This window comes from Mus caroli, chromosome 12 (genome assembly GCF_900094665.2).
Source record: "Mus caroli chromosome 12, CAROLI_EIJ_v1.1, whole genome shotgun sequence".
In the NCBI taxonomy this organism is placed as follows: domain Eukaryota; kingdom Metazoa; phylum Chordata; class Mammalia; order Rodentia; family Muridae; genus Mus; species Mus caroli.
Genome location: NC_034581.1, coordinates 86,796,547 through 86,813,380, shown reverse-complemented (window position 1 = coordinate 86,813,380; position 16,834 = coordinate 86,796,547). Strand labels below are relative to the sequence as shown.

General features: G+C 45.1%; 1 protein-coding gene across 2 annotated transcripts in view; it reads left to right on the top strand.

Moving 5' to 3' along the window:
- Nucleotides 1–16,834, top strand: part of Ston2 (stonin 2) — a 141,426-nt gene that overhangs the window by 38,879 nt on the left and 85,713 nt on the right. Inside the window, exon 3 of one of the 2 annotated variants that reach the window (XM_021179014.2) lies at nucleotides 318–593. In XM_021179014.2, the coding sequence (XP_021034673.1) occupies nucleotides 318–593 (276 nt within the window). Of the gene's footprint in view, nucleotides 1–317; nucleotides 594–6,415; nucleotides 6,437–16,834 lie in introns of those variants that run through there. The other variant, XM_029484600.1, reaches the window with a different exon arrangement.

Genomic DNA, 16,834 nt, shown 5'->3' with positions numbered 1-16,834 from the left:
CCCGCAAAGTCGAGAACAATCAAGGAAAACAGCTGACATCCTCCATCCCCCCTACCTCCCACAAACACATAGATACACACCATATACACTCCTATGTACATAAATAGATACAATCATGGGGAATTTTTTTTCTCAGCTGTCTTGGATAGTGACTGGAAACAAGTGAGATTACAGGTTTTAAACGTTCTTAGCATGGAGGTAGATTAGCATAGCCGTTTTATCCTCCAATGAAGAAGACACACATCCCTTTCCCCTGGGGAGCCAGCTCTGATAGGCATCCTTCCTTGTGTGATGTTAGTGTTTGGTATCTGCCATAGGGGGCACTGAAGAGCACTTCCCAGGACTGTCATCTTCCTCAGAGCGGTCTGAGAGCTCGTCTGGGGAGAACCATGCCGTGGATGAAGGCTCCCAGGACCTTTCACACTCTGAGCAGGATGACTCCTCTGAGAAGATGGGACTCATCTCCGAAGCAGCCTCCCCTCCGGGGAGCCCCGTGCAGCCCACACCTGACCTGGCCTCAGCCATCAGCAACTGGGTCCAGTTTGAAGATGACACACCCTGGAGCAGCACCTCACCACCTCACAAGGAAACAGGTGAGCCAGGAAGGAAGCTAAGGAAGGTTCTGGTTTGGAACAGGCTCTGGAAGGGCCTTTTCCGTAAGAGGTCTTTGATACTTCTGGGGTTCAACTTCTTTCTGAGCTCCACATCCTGGAAACACAACGGAGAGAGCAATGACATCCCCCCACCCCCACCCCCGCGCTTTACCATGATAAGGTTTTGCTTGACTTGAGCACATAAAACAGTGTGTGCGTTCTGGGTCATTTTCAAAGTTTTAACTCTCGGTTCTGACTATCAGTTTGTCTGCATGGATACTTATATATATGATCTATGAGGAATTAGAATTACATTCAATCAGCTCCTATATTGTAGACTCTAGACACATAGACATGGACGGTTCTCTAGTGTGACCCATTGCCCATCTCTAAACAGGGACAGATTTATACCCGAGACCTTTGGAATCAGCGTCTTCAGAGGAGGAGATGGTCATAGAAGGTAGAGCTCCTGCTTTGTTGCACCTTAATTATCAGAGGCTGCGCTGTGAAGCTCAGAGAAGACAGGCAGTTGTCAGGCCTCATTCTTCCCCATCCTCCACACCACATCCCACTCCCCACCTCAAGTCCCGTGCTCACCTGGTGACATGACCACTTACTGTGTTACTGCATACCAAGGGCTGGATAAGCCTGGGATTGTAGTGGTCCCGTGCTTACAGCTGTAACAGATTACCACACACTTGATGGCTTCAATAAGGTGAGCTGATCACCTGTAATCCTGCCTTTCAGTAGTACAGAATGGTGTTCCATTTTCGAGATTCTAGGCAAGAATCCGTTCCCTGGTCCTTTGTAGACTCCGTAGGCCTTCCAAGTTCTTTGACCTGGGACCCCTTCCTCTGTCTCCAACATCAGAACTGTATTATAGTATTGTTCTGTGTTGTTGTTCTGAAGTGACAACATTTTAGTGCCTCCCTCTTCCATTTTCCAAGGCTATTGTGGTTACATAGGGCTTAGATGAATAATATCTCTATCTTAATGTCTCAGTCAGTATTCTATTGCTGTGAAGAGACACCATGACCACAGCAACTCTTATAGGGTTGGCTTACAGGTTCAAAGGTTTGGCAGATTACTGTCTTGGCAGGAAGCATGGTAGCACACAGGTAGACATGGTGCTACAGAGGTAGGTGAGAGCTGCATCCAGATTGGTAGTCAGTAGGAAGGAGAGAGAGAGACACTGGGCCTGGCTTGAACATTTGAAACCCCAAATCCCACCCCCACTGACACACTTCTGGATCACAAAAGGGCCATACTTCCAAATATCTGTTAAGTAGTGCCGTTCCCTAATGACCAAGCAGCCAAATGTTTGAGGCTATGGGGGCCATTAGTGTTCAAACCTCCACACTCAGGTTCCTTAACATAATCATATCTGCTAAATCCCTTTGCCATGTGAGATAATAAATCCACAGGTCCTAGGATTTAGAAGGAGGATATCTTATATACAGAAGTAGAGGATATTGTTGTCTCTACAATAGAGTCAAAAAGGTAGGCTTGGTATGTTTTTCTGTTGATGGGTTAAATAGTTTGCTCGTTTTATTTATTTAAAAACAAAAAACAAACAAAAAAACCTATGATCTGAAGTCAAGCCTAGTTGTAAAGCGTGGAGAAATTTAGTAAGACCTTGCCAAAATAACAAACAAACAAACATTTAAAGGGCCGATGTGGTAGAGCATTACCTAGAATACCCACACGGAGCTCTATGTGGGGTGAGCATGCTTCTAGTCCCAACTACTTGAGAGACTGACTGCATGATCACTTGAGTCCAGGAGTTTGAGACAAATTTAAGCAGGGTGGTAGGAACCTGTAGTGGTTTGAACTAAAGCTGTCCCCAGTCGCAAGCTTGGTGGTGCGGTTTGGGGTGGAACCCTTGTGAGCCAGAGCCTTGCAGGAGGAAGTACGTAGGGGTCAGGGTGGCTTTGAGAGTTCATAGCCTCATCTACTTCCACTCTGTTCTCTCTACTTCCTTCATGAGGATGGGAGTGTGAGCTCCTGATTTCTGGCTCTGACTCTGCTAACCTGCCATCACCACCGTTACGGATTTCAACCATCTGGGACGTAAGCCAGAGTAAGCCAGAATAAGCTTTCCTCCCTAAGTTGCCCGTGATCATGGTCTTTTATTACAGCAACAGAAAACTAGTGAATGCAGACCTACCTTTAAAAATAATTTTCTTTTTTTCTTACATGCCTCCATGTCATTAAAAATAATTTCAAGAAAATATAAAAGTGGTCTGGAGTGACGGCTCAGTGGTTAAGAGCTCTTGCTGTTCTTCCAGAGGACCTGGGTTTGAATCCTAGCACCTACATTGATAGCTGACACCAGCCTGTAACCAAGTTCCAGGGGAATCTAATGTCCTTTTCTGGCTTCCTTAGGCACTGCACGCATGTGGTGCAGACACATACATGCAAGCAAAATACCCATGCACATAAAATGAAATCAAGTTGAATTTAAAAAGAATATATAAAATAAAATTCTACTGTATAACATGCATTTTTATTTTGACAGAATATCTCACACATTTGGGTATACTTTTTCATATTTAATCATCAGATTTTTTTTTTTTTTTTTTTGGTGCTTGAGCCATGATGCTCAAAGCAGTGTGGGTGATGTGACAGATCCAGACTGGTTCAGTCTGGCTGGAGATCTAACACTGGGCTCTTCATACTCCCTGCAGGGAGATTATGGAACCCAGGTGCCGTGGTTTGAATTCTTTGTCTCCCCAGGATTCATGCTGAAATCTACCCACCAGTGTGTTGGTCTTTGGGCATCTGTGACAGATGACTAGCTCACCTTGAGGATGGAGCCTTTGTGAAGGGGATCCTGCCATTCTATAAAAGATACTCGAGGCAGCATGCGCCTCTTCCTCTTACAGTGTTTAACTTTCTGCCATGTAATGACACCAGCTGCTCTCTGCACCCTTACCAAGTCCTAATCTGCTGTCCTCGTCCCGGCCTTCCCAGCCTCCCAACCTGTGAGGATTGAATGTATATGCTTTATAAGTTACCCAACCCGCAGTATTGTATTGTGCACATAAGAACAGAAAAGCCAATCACACAAATCAGTACAAAGGTGTGGTTATTGTTATTATTTAGTTTTGTAGAAAGGGTTCTCATGTAGCCCAGGCTTGAATTTCTGATCTTCCTGCCTCCACCTCCAAAATAGTGAGATTATAGATAGGTACCACCAAGCCAGGCTGGGTTTTGGTTGGTTGGTTGGGGGCGGGGAGTCTGTGTATCCCTGTCTGTCCTGGAATTAGGTCTGTAGACCAGGCTGGCCTACCTCTTACTCCAGAGTGCTGGGATTAACGGAATTGTCTTAGTTAGGATTTCATTGCTATGAAGAGACACCAGGACCAAGGCCATTCTTATAAAGGAAAACATTTAACTGGGGCTGACTCACAGTTTCAGAGGCTTAGTCCGTTAACATGGTGGGAAGCATGGCAGCGTCCAGGCAGATATGGTGCTGGAGAAGGAGCAGAGAGTTCAACATTTTGATTCAAAGGCAGCCAAAGAGGACTGTGTCACCGGACTTAGCTTGAGCATAGGATACCTTAATGCCCGCACCGACAATAACACAGGTCTTCCAACAAGGCCACACCCCCTAATAATGCCACTCCCTATGGGCCAAGCATTCACACAGAATCTATTCACACCACCACAGGCATGTTCCGCCACAGGCATGCACCACCACTGCCTGGCTACCTGGCTGGTCTTTATTTTCAGTAAGTTACATTTGCTGGCTCCTAGTTCTCTCACTATATCATCTTAGATATTCTTTACATTATCACGTAAGGAAAGTTCTTGGTATTACGTCCATGTTTCTGTGAGGACAGTGTGGCAGGTAGGGGTTCAGAATTTGCTCAAGGCTATAGGCTAAGAAGTGACAGAAGAGAGCCTTAACATGTGGCATGCTGACCTTGAGACCTTGGAACAGCCAGAGGTGAGCTGTGGTGTGGCCTCTCTCTTCCTCTTCCCACTGTCACTGCCCACTTCCCCTCTAACATGCACACGCCTGAGGTGAGGGAAAGTAGTGAGATTATAGTGAGGGCTGGGAGGAAATGGGCGGGTAGGACGAGCTGACCTTCGATAAGAATCGAAGCATCCGGATTCTTTCACCGTTTATTTAGACCTTACCTTTAGGCGCTAATTGCTCAAAACCGTTCACATTAACAGGGTCCCCTTGCCTCAGCTCTTCACCACTTACGTTTACCCAAGTAATTTCAAGATAGCACAGGCCTATAGTCCCAGCATGCAGGAATACAGCAATTCAAGGCCACCAAAAAATTAAAAACAGATTCTTTTGCCAGGTGGCGGCGGCACACGACTTTAATCCCAGCACTTGGGAGACAGAGACAGGCAGATCTCCGAGTTCAAGGCTAGTCTGGTGTGCAGAGTGGGTTGCAGGACAGCCAGGGCTACACAGAGAAACCCTGTTTCAAAAAAGAAAGAAAAGAAATCACAAGAGCCAAATTCTAAACCTGCCAGTATCCCACTTGACCCAGGAGAGAACACACTAAATAAAAGGCTGCAGGGTTCGCTCTCATCACACAAACCATCCTCTACCACGTGGGCCTACTTCTCTTGGGCTTCCTCCCTTAGACTGTTTTTAACAGTAAGAAGGAAGGCTGGTAGTGTTCAAGCCAAATGGGAAGTAAGAAAACTTGGCTGTCAGTATACTCAGCGTGGATAATAGACATTCCACAGGTTAGAGAGGTGTTCACTCTGGAAGCTGGTGGGTAGCTCAGATTTGAACTTAAATACAAAGCATGTGGATCAATTGTTGTGTTGACAATACCATGCATATACCTGCAGGCATCACACAGAAACAGCCCATATTAGCACGGCAAGCTCCTTCATAATGCTGGATGCATAATGCATTGTGACACTTCTTGCACTCGCTGCAGTCTGCTCTGTGATTTTGCTAACACTGAATTTTATGATCTACTAGGCGTAATAGCAACACCCAAAGGCAGCAGGTTCTACTACCTTTAACCTGTGAGTGTTATCTGGAGAAGGAGTTCTAGCAGTTAACTCAAAGATTTCAAGAGGGAGGAGCTCAAAGGCCCTAAATACAGCCACCTGTATCCTTAGGAGAGGAAGGCTTTGCCCACACTGAGAAGACAGAGTGGAGAAGATGGAGCAGAGGGCATGAAGATGCTGCTCTTAAAAGCCATAGTGATGACAACCCAGCTGAGGACTGCCAGCATCCACCAGAAGCCAGAGGGGGCAGGGAAGGCAGTCTTCCCTCAAGCCTTTGGAGGGATAGTGGTCCTGCCAACACAGACACTAAAACATAGTGTTTCTGATTTCTGACCTCCAGCCTCTATAACCATGTGGAAATAAATTACCATTATTTTAAGCTACCAATTTTGTGGTAATTTGTTACGGCAACCACTGGAAGCTCGTCCACTAAACTTCACATTCCTAAAGTATAAACGTTTGCATAAGGCTGAGAACGAGTCAGGACGGGCCAGGGCGATCAGAAATAGCCTAAGCCACTTGTCAAGGTTCTGTGTGCTTTTCCAGCCACACATCACTTATTCACGTAAGCACTTCCTCTCGGCAGTTCTGCTACGTGTGGGCAACCAAAGACAGGGTGCTGAGATCAGCGTTTAACAGAAAGTCGTTCAGCTTCCTCCCGAGTCTTCTGGTAGGAACACAGCTTGTGCCCCGGTGATTTCTCCTGTTCATTTCCCGTTGATAATCAACCACATGTGTTTCCATGCATGTCTTCCAACTACTTCATGTCTCTTTCTTGTTATCTTTGTTAATGTTTTACAGTTCATGGTAGCTAAGAACTTGGACTTGTCTCTGAGGAGGTAAAGGAAAAGGTGGGTGTTGGGAGAGATCTTTTGTTGTGGTTGCTAAAGAGCTTCATTTTACAGCCAGGCCCAACTATTATGGCTTGTGAAGTAGTAAACTAAAATTCAAAGTGCTCTCCCTTGTCAGTTATCAGTTACTGCTGGGGCTTCGCCGAAGTTCTTACTATGTTTGCTTGGAACCAGCAGTGACTACTTAGAGAGTTCACAGGTCATCAGTGTACCGAAAAATCAATGGCTATCTTATGCTTTTTAGGGTCACCTGACAGCGTAGAAATGTTTTCACTATCTGTTTCTCACTTATCTACCTTAAAAAAAATACTTTTTCTCAGGTAATTGGTTCTTATTGTTCAGATTCTGACTCTCACAATTCAACTGTACATCCCAAGGAAAAATGTGCAGAGGTTAAGAAACAACTTTCACAAGAGGAGTCCCCTCTGTTCTTCCCCTGTGAGTGATGGGTCTTGAACCTTGGTCATCAGGCTTTTGTGGTGACCGCTTTTGCCTGCTGAGCCATCTCACTGGCCAACAAGTAAACTTTCTTTTTAGACTAGGAAATATCTAAATGAAGCGGAGGGGCTGTAGAGAGGGCTCGGCTGCTCTTCCAGAGGACCAGAGTTCAATTCCCAGCTCCTACAGGGTGGCTCACAGCTGTTTGTAACTCCAGTTCCAGGAGACTCCAATGTCCTCTTCTGGCCCCGATGTTCTCTACATACAAGTGATGCACAAATATACATGTAAGCAAAATATGTATAAGAATTGGAACAAGAGCAATGTGTGATGTGTATATTAAACATGAAAAATATTGGGATCTCTGGTGAAATATGGGATTTGTAGGTCTGTCTCATCATGCAGGTGGTGCAGTTCAGCCATGGAAAAGGACCTGGGAAAAGTAATTTTGGCTGTTTGGTTTTAGCCTACTTTGCAGTCAGATCAGTAATTTGTAGTTAGTTTATTCTCCATGTCTTATTTGATGACACTAAGTCCCCAAGACTCCAGAGAAAGAGATGTCTCTAAGCTAAGGGGGAACTGTTTATATGGGTACCTGTGCCACAACACTTCATTGTGGTCATTGAGTTATGTGGTCTTGGACCTAAGAGAATTAGGGAAGATTATGAGCAAAAGAAGGGATCCTGACAGAGTCGTCCCTAGCAGTCATTTCTACAAGACAAGTGAAGCCTATTCTAGCCAGCTGCTTAATATCTAAAGATTCTGGCTTGCCGAGAGGAGCTGGGAAGGCAAAGACTCACCAAGGGAAAACGCTATCTGGGAGACTCCTTTCCTTCCCTGGATTCTTTGAAGTCTTTTTGGCAGAGGAGAGAGAAAAACAAAAGATCTCCACTTAAGAGAGAAGCCAAGGGGCCTTGGACTCCAGCCTGGAAAGGGACTGTGCTGATTGCCCCAATTAAAATGCAGCAAGGCTATGGGCACAGTGCAGTTAGGGACAAAGAGACAGTCCCTAATGCTAGATCTTTTATTTTTAAGACATTGAAATGGAAAGAGCCTCCCCCCTGGGGAATTTAGAGAAGCCAGGGAGTTGTTAGCTCACCTTGACTACCCAGTCACTTATTTTATCGTGCACCGAAGCATGCCAACAGTGACTGGACAGCTAGGAGCAGCACCTGATATGGACACTGCCTCCGAAATGTTCAAATCCATCCATGGAAGGAGCTCCTCTTTGAGTTTAAACTAGGGCAGGAGCTGAAGGGAATAAAACCCCTTTGTGGCTGGCCCAGGGAAAGGAAACACATTCCTCTAGAGAAACATGTGCATGGCCTTAGGCTGTGTCCCCAATGCTGTATTAAACAAATACAAATGTGGGGGGGAGCCCTTTTATTATCATACATAGATGAAAGAGAGAGGGCGTCTAACTCTTGGGATGTGAGGTCCGAGGATAGTAGAAGAGAGGGACTGACAAGAGGATTCCCCTGGACTCGCCCCATGACAACCCCTGAGATGTGTTGGAGGACAGATAAAGGGTTCATCTCTGACTTGATGAGACTATTTGGAGTTGGGCCCTCTTGATAAATGTTTGATATCAGAACTTGTCGATGCCAAAAACTTAAAGACTTCTTTGTCACGGAACACTGTTCACACCCCAGTTTCTGTATGTGCTGTGCTGTAGACTTGTAGGCTGTTATACGTGCTGGAGAGATGGCTTAGCAGCTAAGAACACTGGCCGCTCTTCCAGAGGACCAGGGTTCAGTTCCTAGCACCCACATAGTGGCTTACAACTATCTGCATCTCTAGTTCCAAAGTGTCTAATGCCCTTTTCTGACATGGGCACTAGGGACACGTACATACTTATAGACATATATGCATAAAGCAAAATCAAGTAGAATAAAATTTAAAAAGAATTTAACTGAAAACTTGTTTGCTGAGTCCTAAGCTTGCTGCTCAGATATTCTGCTACATCATGAGCAGAGCCAAGGGGTAAAACAAACAAGCAAAGAAACTTCTAGACAGTCCATTTAAACTTGAGTCTTTCCATTGTTTCTTTAAGGGGAAAGTTTTTGAGAATAAAGCAAAAATGAGCTGTTGTTTCATTCGCACTGAGCTTGTTAGCCCTAGGGTTCCCAACTTTTTGTAGCTACCAAAACTTTGACTTGACTTAATAAGGTTTCATTTGGCCTTAAAATTCCACGCAAAGAATGTGGCAGTCAGCTTACCCATCACCTACAATCTTCACAAAGATGCTTTACAAGCCAAAATCAATTTCACCTATGTGCAAAGTGCACATCCGTGCTGCCTGTGTTTGAAAATGCTGACAGATTGACTAAAATAACACAGTTCACCCTCAAATTTTTAGAGAAAGGATATGAAGGCATGGTTATCAGCAGAGACTTCCTGCCCCCTCATTACCCTGTGTGCTGACCTTCGTCTACGGGCATGGCCGTTCTGCTGGCAACCAGGGCTGAATTGAACCCATTATGCAGATACTGCAGGATACGCATAATTAAAAACATTTCTCAAAACCCTTTCATTTCCGGAACATTTGTCCCATTGCCCCAGTGAAACACTGATATCCCCTTACCCTTCGCATGTCCCCCCCCAGAAGCTTGGGCTGAGACCTTCCCATTGTGTCTGGAGAAGCTAATTATTTGGGGCCAGAGAAAGAGCCATTTGTTTTTGGGGGTGGGGGTGGGGGTGGGGTGAGAGATGATGTCAGCCATATAAGACAGAAGCAAGAGAGATTTCATCTTGAAGAGCAGCCCAGTGGTTCATTCTGGCTCCTGCGGGTGGGTGGTGGGTAGGGGTGCATATGTAGACATGCATATGTATTTCCCTCCTCGACAGACGCAGTCTTCTTTTCTCACTACCTCGAAGTGTTCTTCGCTTCTAGATGTAACTGATGACCTTTCGAGAGGACATACCCAGGAATACATTTCACTAGAGCGGGTTCTGCCCCGTCACCGCTCACACCCTTGCTGTCTTAGACTGTTCTCTGTGCTCTTTCCTCAGCCTCAGAGCCTCTCCCTCCAACATTTCGCTCAAAATTTTACGTAACTGATACTTCCTCAGGGAGGCTGAGAGCACTCCACGCCCTCCCCTCAAGTTAGCTTTTCCCTGGAAATGCACCAACTGAATGTGGTCATATATTTACTCCTTCACTTTCTTTGTATTTAGTTTCTTGCTGAAGTCGAGAAACGGCAGCTCTGCTTTGCTTTGCTTTGCTTTGCTTTGCTTTGCTTTGCTTTGCTTTGCTTTGCTTTGCTTTGCTTTGCTTTGCTTTGCTTTGCTTTGCTTTGNCTTTGCTTTGCTTTGCTTTGCTTTGCTTTGCTTTGCTTTGCTTTGCTTTGCTTTGCTTTGCTTTGCTTTGCTTTGCTTTGCTTTGCTTTGCATTTCACAACAGGTCAGATGCAGCCCAAGCCAACTTCAATCTCACTGTGTAGTTGAAGGTGGTCTTGAACTCCTGATCCTTCTGTCTCTGCATCCCCGGTGCTGAGATTACATGTCCCCAGTTTATGTGATGCTGGGATTGAACCCAGAGCTTTGTGCATGCTAGGCAAATACCCTACCAACAGAGCTACCCCCGAAGCCTAATAAGCAGCTTTGATATAGCCAAGACATTAAGAGTGGTGCTTAGGAAAGGGACGGTATACACAGGGGACATGGGTACAGGCTTCTTGAGAGAAGACTGGCTTAGTGTTCTCGCTTATGGTCTCTCTACCCAATAAAATAATTCTGTCTCCCTAATTTATTCTCTATCTAGAAGGTGGTATGTGAGCTTAGGAGCTTACTTAGTACCTTTTTGTTTATTGAGCAAAGACAAGAGAAGTGTGTATGAAACCTACTGTGGACTATGTGAGTGACTCCAGCGGTGGGGCTAATGAGCCTTTAGGTAGACCAGAGAAATGGCTTCCTTAGTGAAGTCAGATATCACTGCTGTCATTGTTATCACCATCACCACCACCACTACCATCATCATCATCATCATCATTGTTTTCCTGCTCCATCTTTCCTCACTACCCCCTCCTTTCTTTCTCTCTTTCTCTCTCTTTCTCTCTTTTCTTTCTTTCCTTCTTTCTTTCTCTTTCTCTCTCTTTCTTGTTCTTCTTCTTCTTGTTCTTCTTCTTGTTCTTCTTTCTCCTCCTCCTCTTCCTCCTCTCCTCTTCCTTCTCTTCCTCCTTCCTTCCTTCTTCCTTCTTCTTCTTTAATAAAATAGGCAAGGAATGTGTTGTCCTCATGCCCTGACTAGCTATTATCACTGGTTCATCGTTTTCCATCATCATTGTAAACATTGGTGTATATGTTTGTTTGTGTGTATGTGTTGCACAACTACTTAACATATGCGCATAACAATATGCTTACATGTATGTGCATATATACAAATATATCCTCAGACATACATAAACATACATTTTCCTGGGGGCTGCCTTCAAAAGAAAGTACACTTAAAATGATCTGCTGTAAATTATCTTATTCATTGTACTGAAAGGTACAGTCATGCCATGGAAAAAGGGGAAAGTTTCCTTGGTGGTGCCCCCCACCTCCAGAAAACCAGGGTTTTTCTGTATTGCAGAACTTACTCTGTAGAGCAGACTGGCTTCGAACTCAGGGATCAGCTTTTCTGCCTCCTGAGTGCTGGGATTCAAGATGGGTGCCACCTTGCCCAGCAGGGGAAAACTTTTTAATGGTGAATTTTCCTATATCTTTAAATATTAAAATGTTAAAATTCCAATAGTCTCTTCCAGAGAGTACGCTAGCTCATTGAGCAGAATTTGTGGTCTGTCTTACCATCTGTGGAACACAAAACAGAATAAACTGCCTGAACATGCATCAACAACTAGTCCATTCACGTAAAACATTTAGGAGTTGGGAATACCAGTATGAGACAGCTGGGCACAGCAGTCCCTGCTCTCTGTGGGTCATGCTTACCTAACAATTGGACAATCCGTGACTGATGGGGTGTGCTGGTTTGAATATAATCAACCCCCATAGGCCCATAGGAAGAAACACTATTAGGAGGTGTGGCTTTGTTGGAGGAATTATGTCTCTGTGGGGACAGGATTTGAGTTCTCATATGCTCAAGCTATGCTGAGTGTGACACACAGTCTCTTCTTGCTGCCTGCGGATCAAGATGTAGAACTCTCAGCTCCTCCTCCAGCACCATGTCTGCCTGCACGCTGCCATGCTTCCTACCACGACGATAATGGACTGAACCTCTGAAACTATAAGCCAGCTCCAATGAAATGCTTTGCTTTGTAAGAGGTGACGTGGTCATGGTGTCTCCTCACAACAGTAAAACCCTGACTACGACATGGGCACTTCTGGGAATGGGCAGAAGCTCCTTTGAACCTGTGTTGGGGACGTGTGCTTTATATTGCCACTCTGAAGTAGCAGGAAAGTCACCAATAAGGAAGGCATTTGTATTTCATGCCTGAACTCTCAGCATTGAAAAGAATTTACATGTAGCCCTTGTGACTAGATGTGAGGTATAAATAAAGGACCCAATATTGAAACATATGTCAATATTTAACCTTTCAATCCACCCAGGACCAATGGAGAAGACAAATACTGCATCAACTGTATCAAGTGTATTAGCTGACAGCTTATACATTTATTCATATTTAACCAGGGCTGCTTTCAGTTTCATCGGCAAGTCACTCTTTAAGGTACTGCTCGTGTTCCTGCCCCATGAAGGAGCATGCGTTCTGCTAAGGGTCTGTTCATCTGTCCTGTCCAAACCAGGACAGATGAACGGACAGAGAGCTTGTTAAGACGTGCTTTAAGTTGGAAGGAGGGGAAAATGAGACCAGAGAAAAGCATGTGGGAGGGAGGCCATGCAGCTTTTACGAGGCCAGAGAGTTGGGTTTTGAGAAGAGAACATGAGGGAAGTTCTGAGGGAAGCGATGGAGTCGATACTGCTGAGATGGTGGAGTTGGCCTTGCAGAAGCAACAGCCTGCTGGGGTAGCTGAGTGGTGACAGGAGCAAGATCAATGTGAGAGAAGAGACACCAGCCAGGCAGGAGAAGCAGAGCCCCAGGCGTGCAGATCTGTTGACAGAGTGATGGGGATTTGGACTTACTGTGGCTGACATAGAACCCATTGAAGGGTTTTGAGACGAGGCATGAGCCAATAGGTAACTATAAAATGCTGAGGCTCTCCCTCCGTATAAGATGTTCCTCAGCACCCTGTCACAGGGGCCTCTGAGGATATATATCACTGTTGATGGAGAAGGGAGAGGCGTCTTCAGTGGTGGGTGTAGCCACTGTTCGGTAGCCATTGCTCCTGTAAGCAAGCCCTCACCCATATTCCTAAACAGCTAATAGAATGCACTGAGCTATGTGCACACATATACGAGATGGGAGAGAGGTCATGAAATTTATCAGATGAGAAGCCAATTGAAAAGCAGGGAATTAGCCTGTGTGGGAGAGGAGCGAAGAGCAGAGAGGGTGACTACGATCCAAATGCATTATGTATATGTTTGAAATGTTAGAATGAGACCCATTATACAGTAGAATTAATAGATGCTAATTAAAACAAAACCTCTGCTGTAGTGTAGCAAGCAGTTGAGTAGTGTGTGGCTGGACATACTAGAGAGGCTGGCAAAGCATCCCCCAAACTGATCAAGACAAGCGTGTGGTGGCTAGGTCAGCATGGAGATAGATAGAGAGAACCAGATTCTGTAGTTTTTGAAAGCAGGTCTTAACAGAACTGATGGCGAACCAAGTAGGAAATGAATTGAGTGCGACATGAGTTTTTTACTGAGCAGCTAAAAAGATGAAGAAGCTGTTTGAAAGGGGTAACAGTAATTCATATAAACATATATGGGACATATAAAGTGAGAGATCCGATGGAGATTTCCACTAGATTGTAGCATAAAGATATATACCGAATGACAGCTACCACCATCTAATCTGTTTCACGTACTTAATCTGCGCACAGAGATCTGTCAGTGACATGATACCCCAGTGAGGGTTTTATTCTGTTTTGGCTCCATTTTACAGGTGAGGAAGTGGAGGCACAGGGGAATTACTCCGCTTTCCCCAGGCTGCAAGGCTGGCCCATGCTGTGAATGAGGCGTTTGGATTCAGGGCCCTTGTTCTCAACCTTGGGGAAGAGCAGGGGGAGAGTTTGTTCTTCTTTTTCCCTTATTCTTTGCTGCATGCATGTGTCTGAGAAGCGTCATCATGGCTGCCCACTTGGGACTGGCCCTGGGAGATGAGCTGTCTAGCTCAGCACAGGCCCTTCTCTCTTTTCAGCTAAGCCCATGGCCTAAGAACATCCAGCTGACCACCTGGGTAAAACAGACCATCCCAGATGCTGACGCTGGCAAATGAATAGAGGGTATGGGACCAAACGGGAACTGTGTGTGAGCTGTGAGGGCTTGTCTTCCCCCCAAGCGGGCTATTCTTAATTTATCTTTCAGGAAATATGAGTGTTTTCACTTAGAAAGGTAAAGATCAGCACTGAAATCAGTATTGTTCTGATATGTGGGTTTAATAAGTTTCATTACAATTGAATAAACACAAGCAGATGGGTTTTTTTTTTTAAAGTAGATTAAAGTATAAAGAACAGCAGTACAAGGTGTCACCCCTTTAATAAGTGGAGTATTACCAACATCCCAAAGGCCTGTGAGTTCCTACTAGCCACAGCCTCCTCCATCACAGCCCCTCCCTTAGCTGCTTCCCACCCCCTACGCCTCGGGGTAGCAACTGCATTACTCGTCTCTATACCTTCTTTGGACAGCTTTATGACCGACACATTTGTCAAGGAGAATATGATTTAATTTAGTCTGGTTTTGAACTTTGGGAAAATGGAATAATGTTCCAGCTAGAGTTTTGTGACTTTACCCTAGTATCTGTGAGACATGCCCTCACTCTCCCCTAGAGCGCTAATCGCTTCTGTGTCTCTTGCTGTGCTTTCTGATGTGATCATGGCAGTTTCTGACTGGCTGCCTGAAGCCTGGGTTTTTAGGCCTAATCTCCTGAACTGCCAATTTGAAGCCTGTCATGGAGTCAACATGAGATCATCAGTGCTTAGAAAACCTTTTCCTGAAGTTATCCATCCCTGCTGCCTCCCAAATCCCTGAGTCTTAGGGGTAGAAGTATGATAGGTACTTTCTGTTTAAGGGCTGAACACTCTGCAGTCTTACTCTCTGCAGCTTAACTAGTTAAGAGTTTCTGTGTGGCTTGTTCTCCACTGCAAGGAAAATGTTCTCTGGGAGTTGAGAGATTCACTGCTCTGAAGTTTGGGATACAAGGTGCCAGGCAGCAGGGTGGCTCAGGTGGTTGGGTTCTGAGCCTGGCATGGCATTGGTGGGGACAGAGTGACATGATACCTGTCCCTGGGACAGGGCTCTGTGTGAGCCTCTACAAGTATTGATGGCTACTGTGGGAGTAATAAGGCTTGTTTGTGTAATAATGTATGTATTTTCTGGAACCAAGCCGAGCAGTGGAGGACTCTTTCCTTCTGAGGAATGTCCTCCCTGACTCCATGATAATTAGAAACAGCAGAAGTTAAGGAGTTGAGGGTGTGGCTATCTATGTCTCAGCAAAATGGTAAACACTGGGAATCCTAAAGATGGCTGGTAAGGCTATGGGAAAGAGCTCTAAATACATGAGTTTGAAAATATATAATTTCTCAATTATGCAAAAAGTAAGGATGCAGTATGAATTATGTGAGAGACTTTAAGAATCTAAAGGAACAAAAGCAGATACAAAGGCAGGCAGGTTTCTCAGTTCAAGGTCAGCCTGGGACACAGTTAAGTCCAGGTCCAGATGTGGTAGAAATGATTGGTTCAGGGGAGGGTCCCACCCAACTAGTTTATGGTCTGTGCTTAGGAAAAGCAGACAGATCTCTGAATTCTTTTGCAATGTTAAGACAAAAATGTCTGCTTGCTGTCTCCTAAGAATCAAAAGGCTGGAGTCATGGGATGTGATTCAGAAGATAATCAAAAGGGAACTTGGAAGAAGTAACTGAATTAATATGTAAATTAAAAACTGGACTTTGGGTCTGAAGGAGATGAGCTAGCAGAAAGTAACAGCAATTCTTCTTTAGAATTTTCTCTAGTGAGAGCAGAATTTTCTCTAGTCTAGAGATCTCTGGACACCAAAAAACAGCTCTTCAGGAGTTTTTCTAACAGGATTTTTGACTTGGTTGAAGATCCTATACTTTTTTATAATTTGGTCAGAAAACCCATGAGCTATCCAGATAGCTTTTAGAATTTTTACTAGCAGAAAGAATGTAAGGGTTCATTATTTTAATTTGACAAAAAAAAAAAAAATGGTACCCTGGACTCAAATAATATGTAAACGCAAAGATTGTTTTATTCTGCAGAAGTCTAGCATGCTAGGGTCCCCCATTACCAGAATAGAGAGGTAACCAAGTGAGCTCAAAGGCCTGACTTAAAGCACATTAGAGGACTCCAGGGGTAGGTGACCTCTATGTTAATCTGTTGGGTCCATCAGTACAGACATTCCATTACCAAGCTGTGGGGCTGGAAACTGTTGCTGAGAGTCGCTGAGGAGGTCTGGAAACTGCTGCTGCTGACCCATTGTCCTTGCCTCAGGCCAGGTGTTGGGGCAGCTTCTGAGGCCTGGACTTGCCCAGTCCTGAACTGCCTTTTTGAAGCCTGTCATGGAGTCAGCCTAGACTTCACAAAAGCTGGCTCAACCAGAGAGTTTTTAGAAAAGCAAGAAAATGCTGTCTAGAGCGAAGCAGAACACAGACACACCACACACAGAGCACACACACAGCATACACACACACTCACGGGGTGGGGGGAGCACAATCTGGAAAGCCATCTCAGCAGACCCTGGGCAACCAGCTTGGACCCCATCGTTTGTTTTTTGACACCCCCAGACACTCCTTCCTCAGAACCCGTCTCCATGCTGAGGCTGGTTGCTCCATGCTGAGGCTGGTTGCTCCATGCTGAGGCTGGTTGCTCCATGCTGAGGCTGGTTG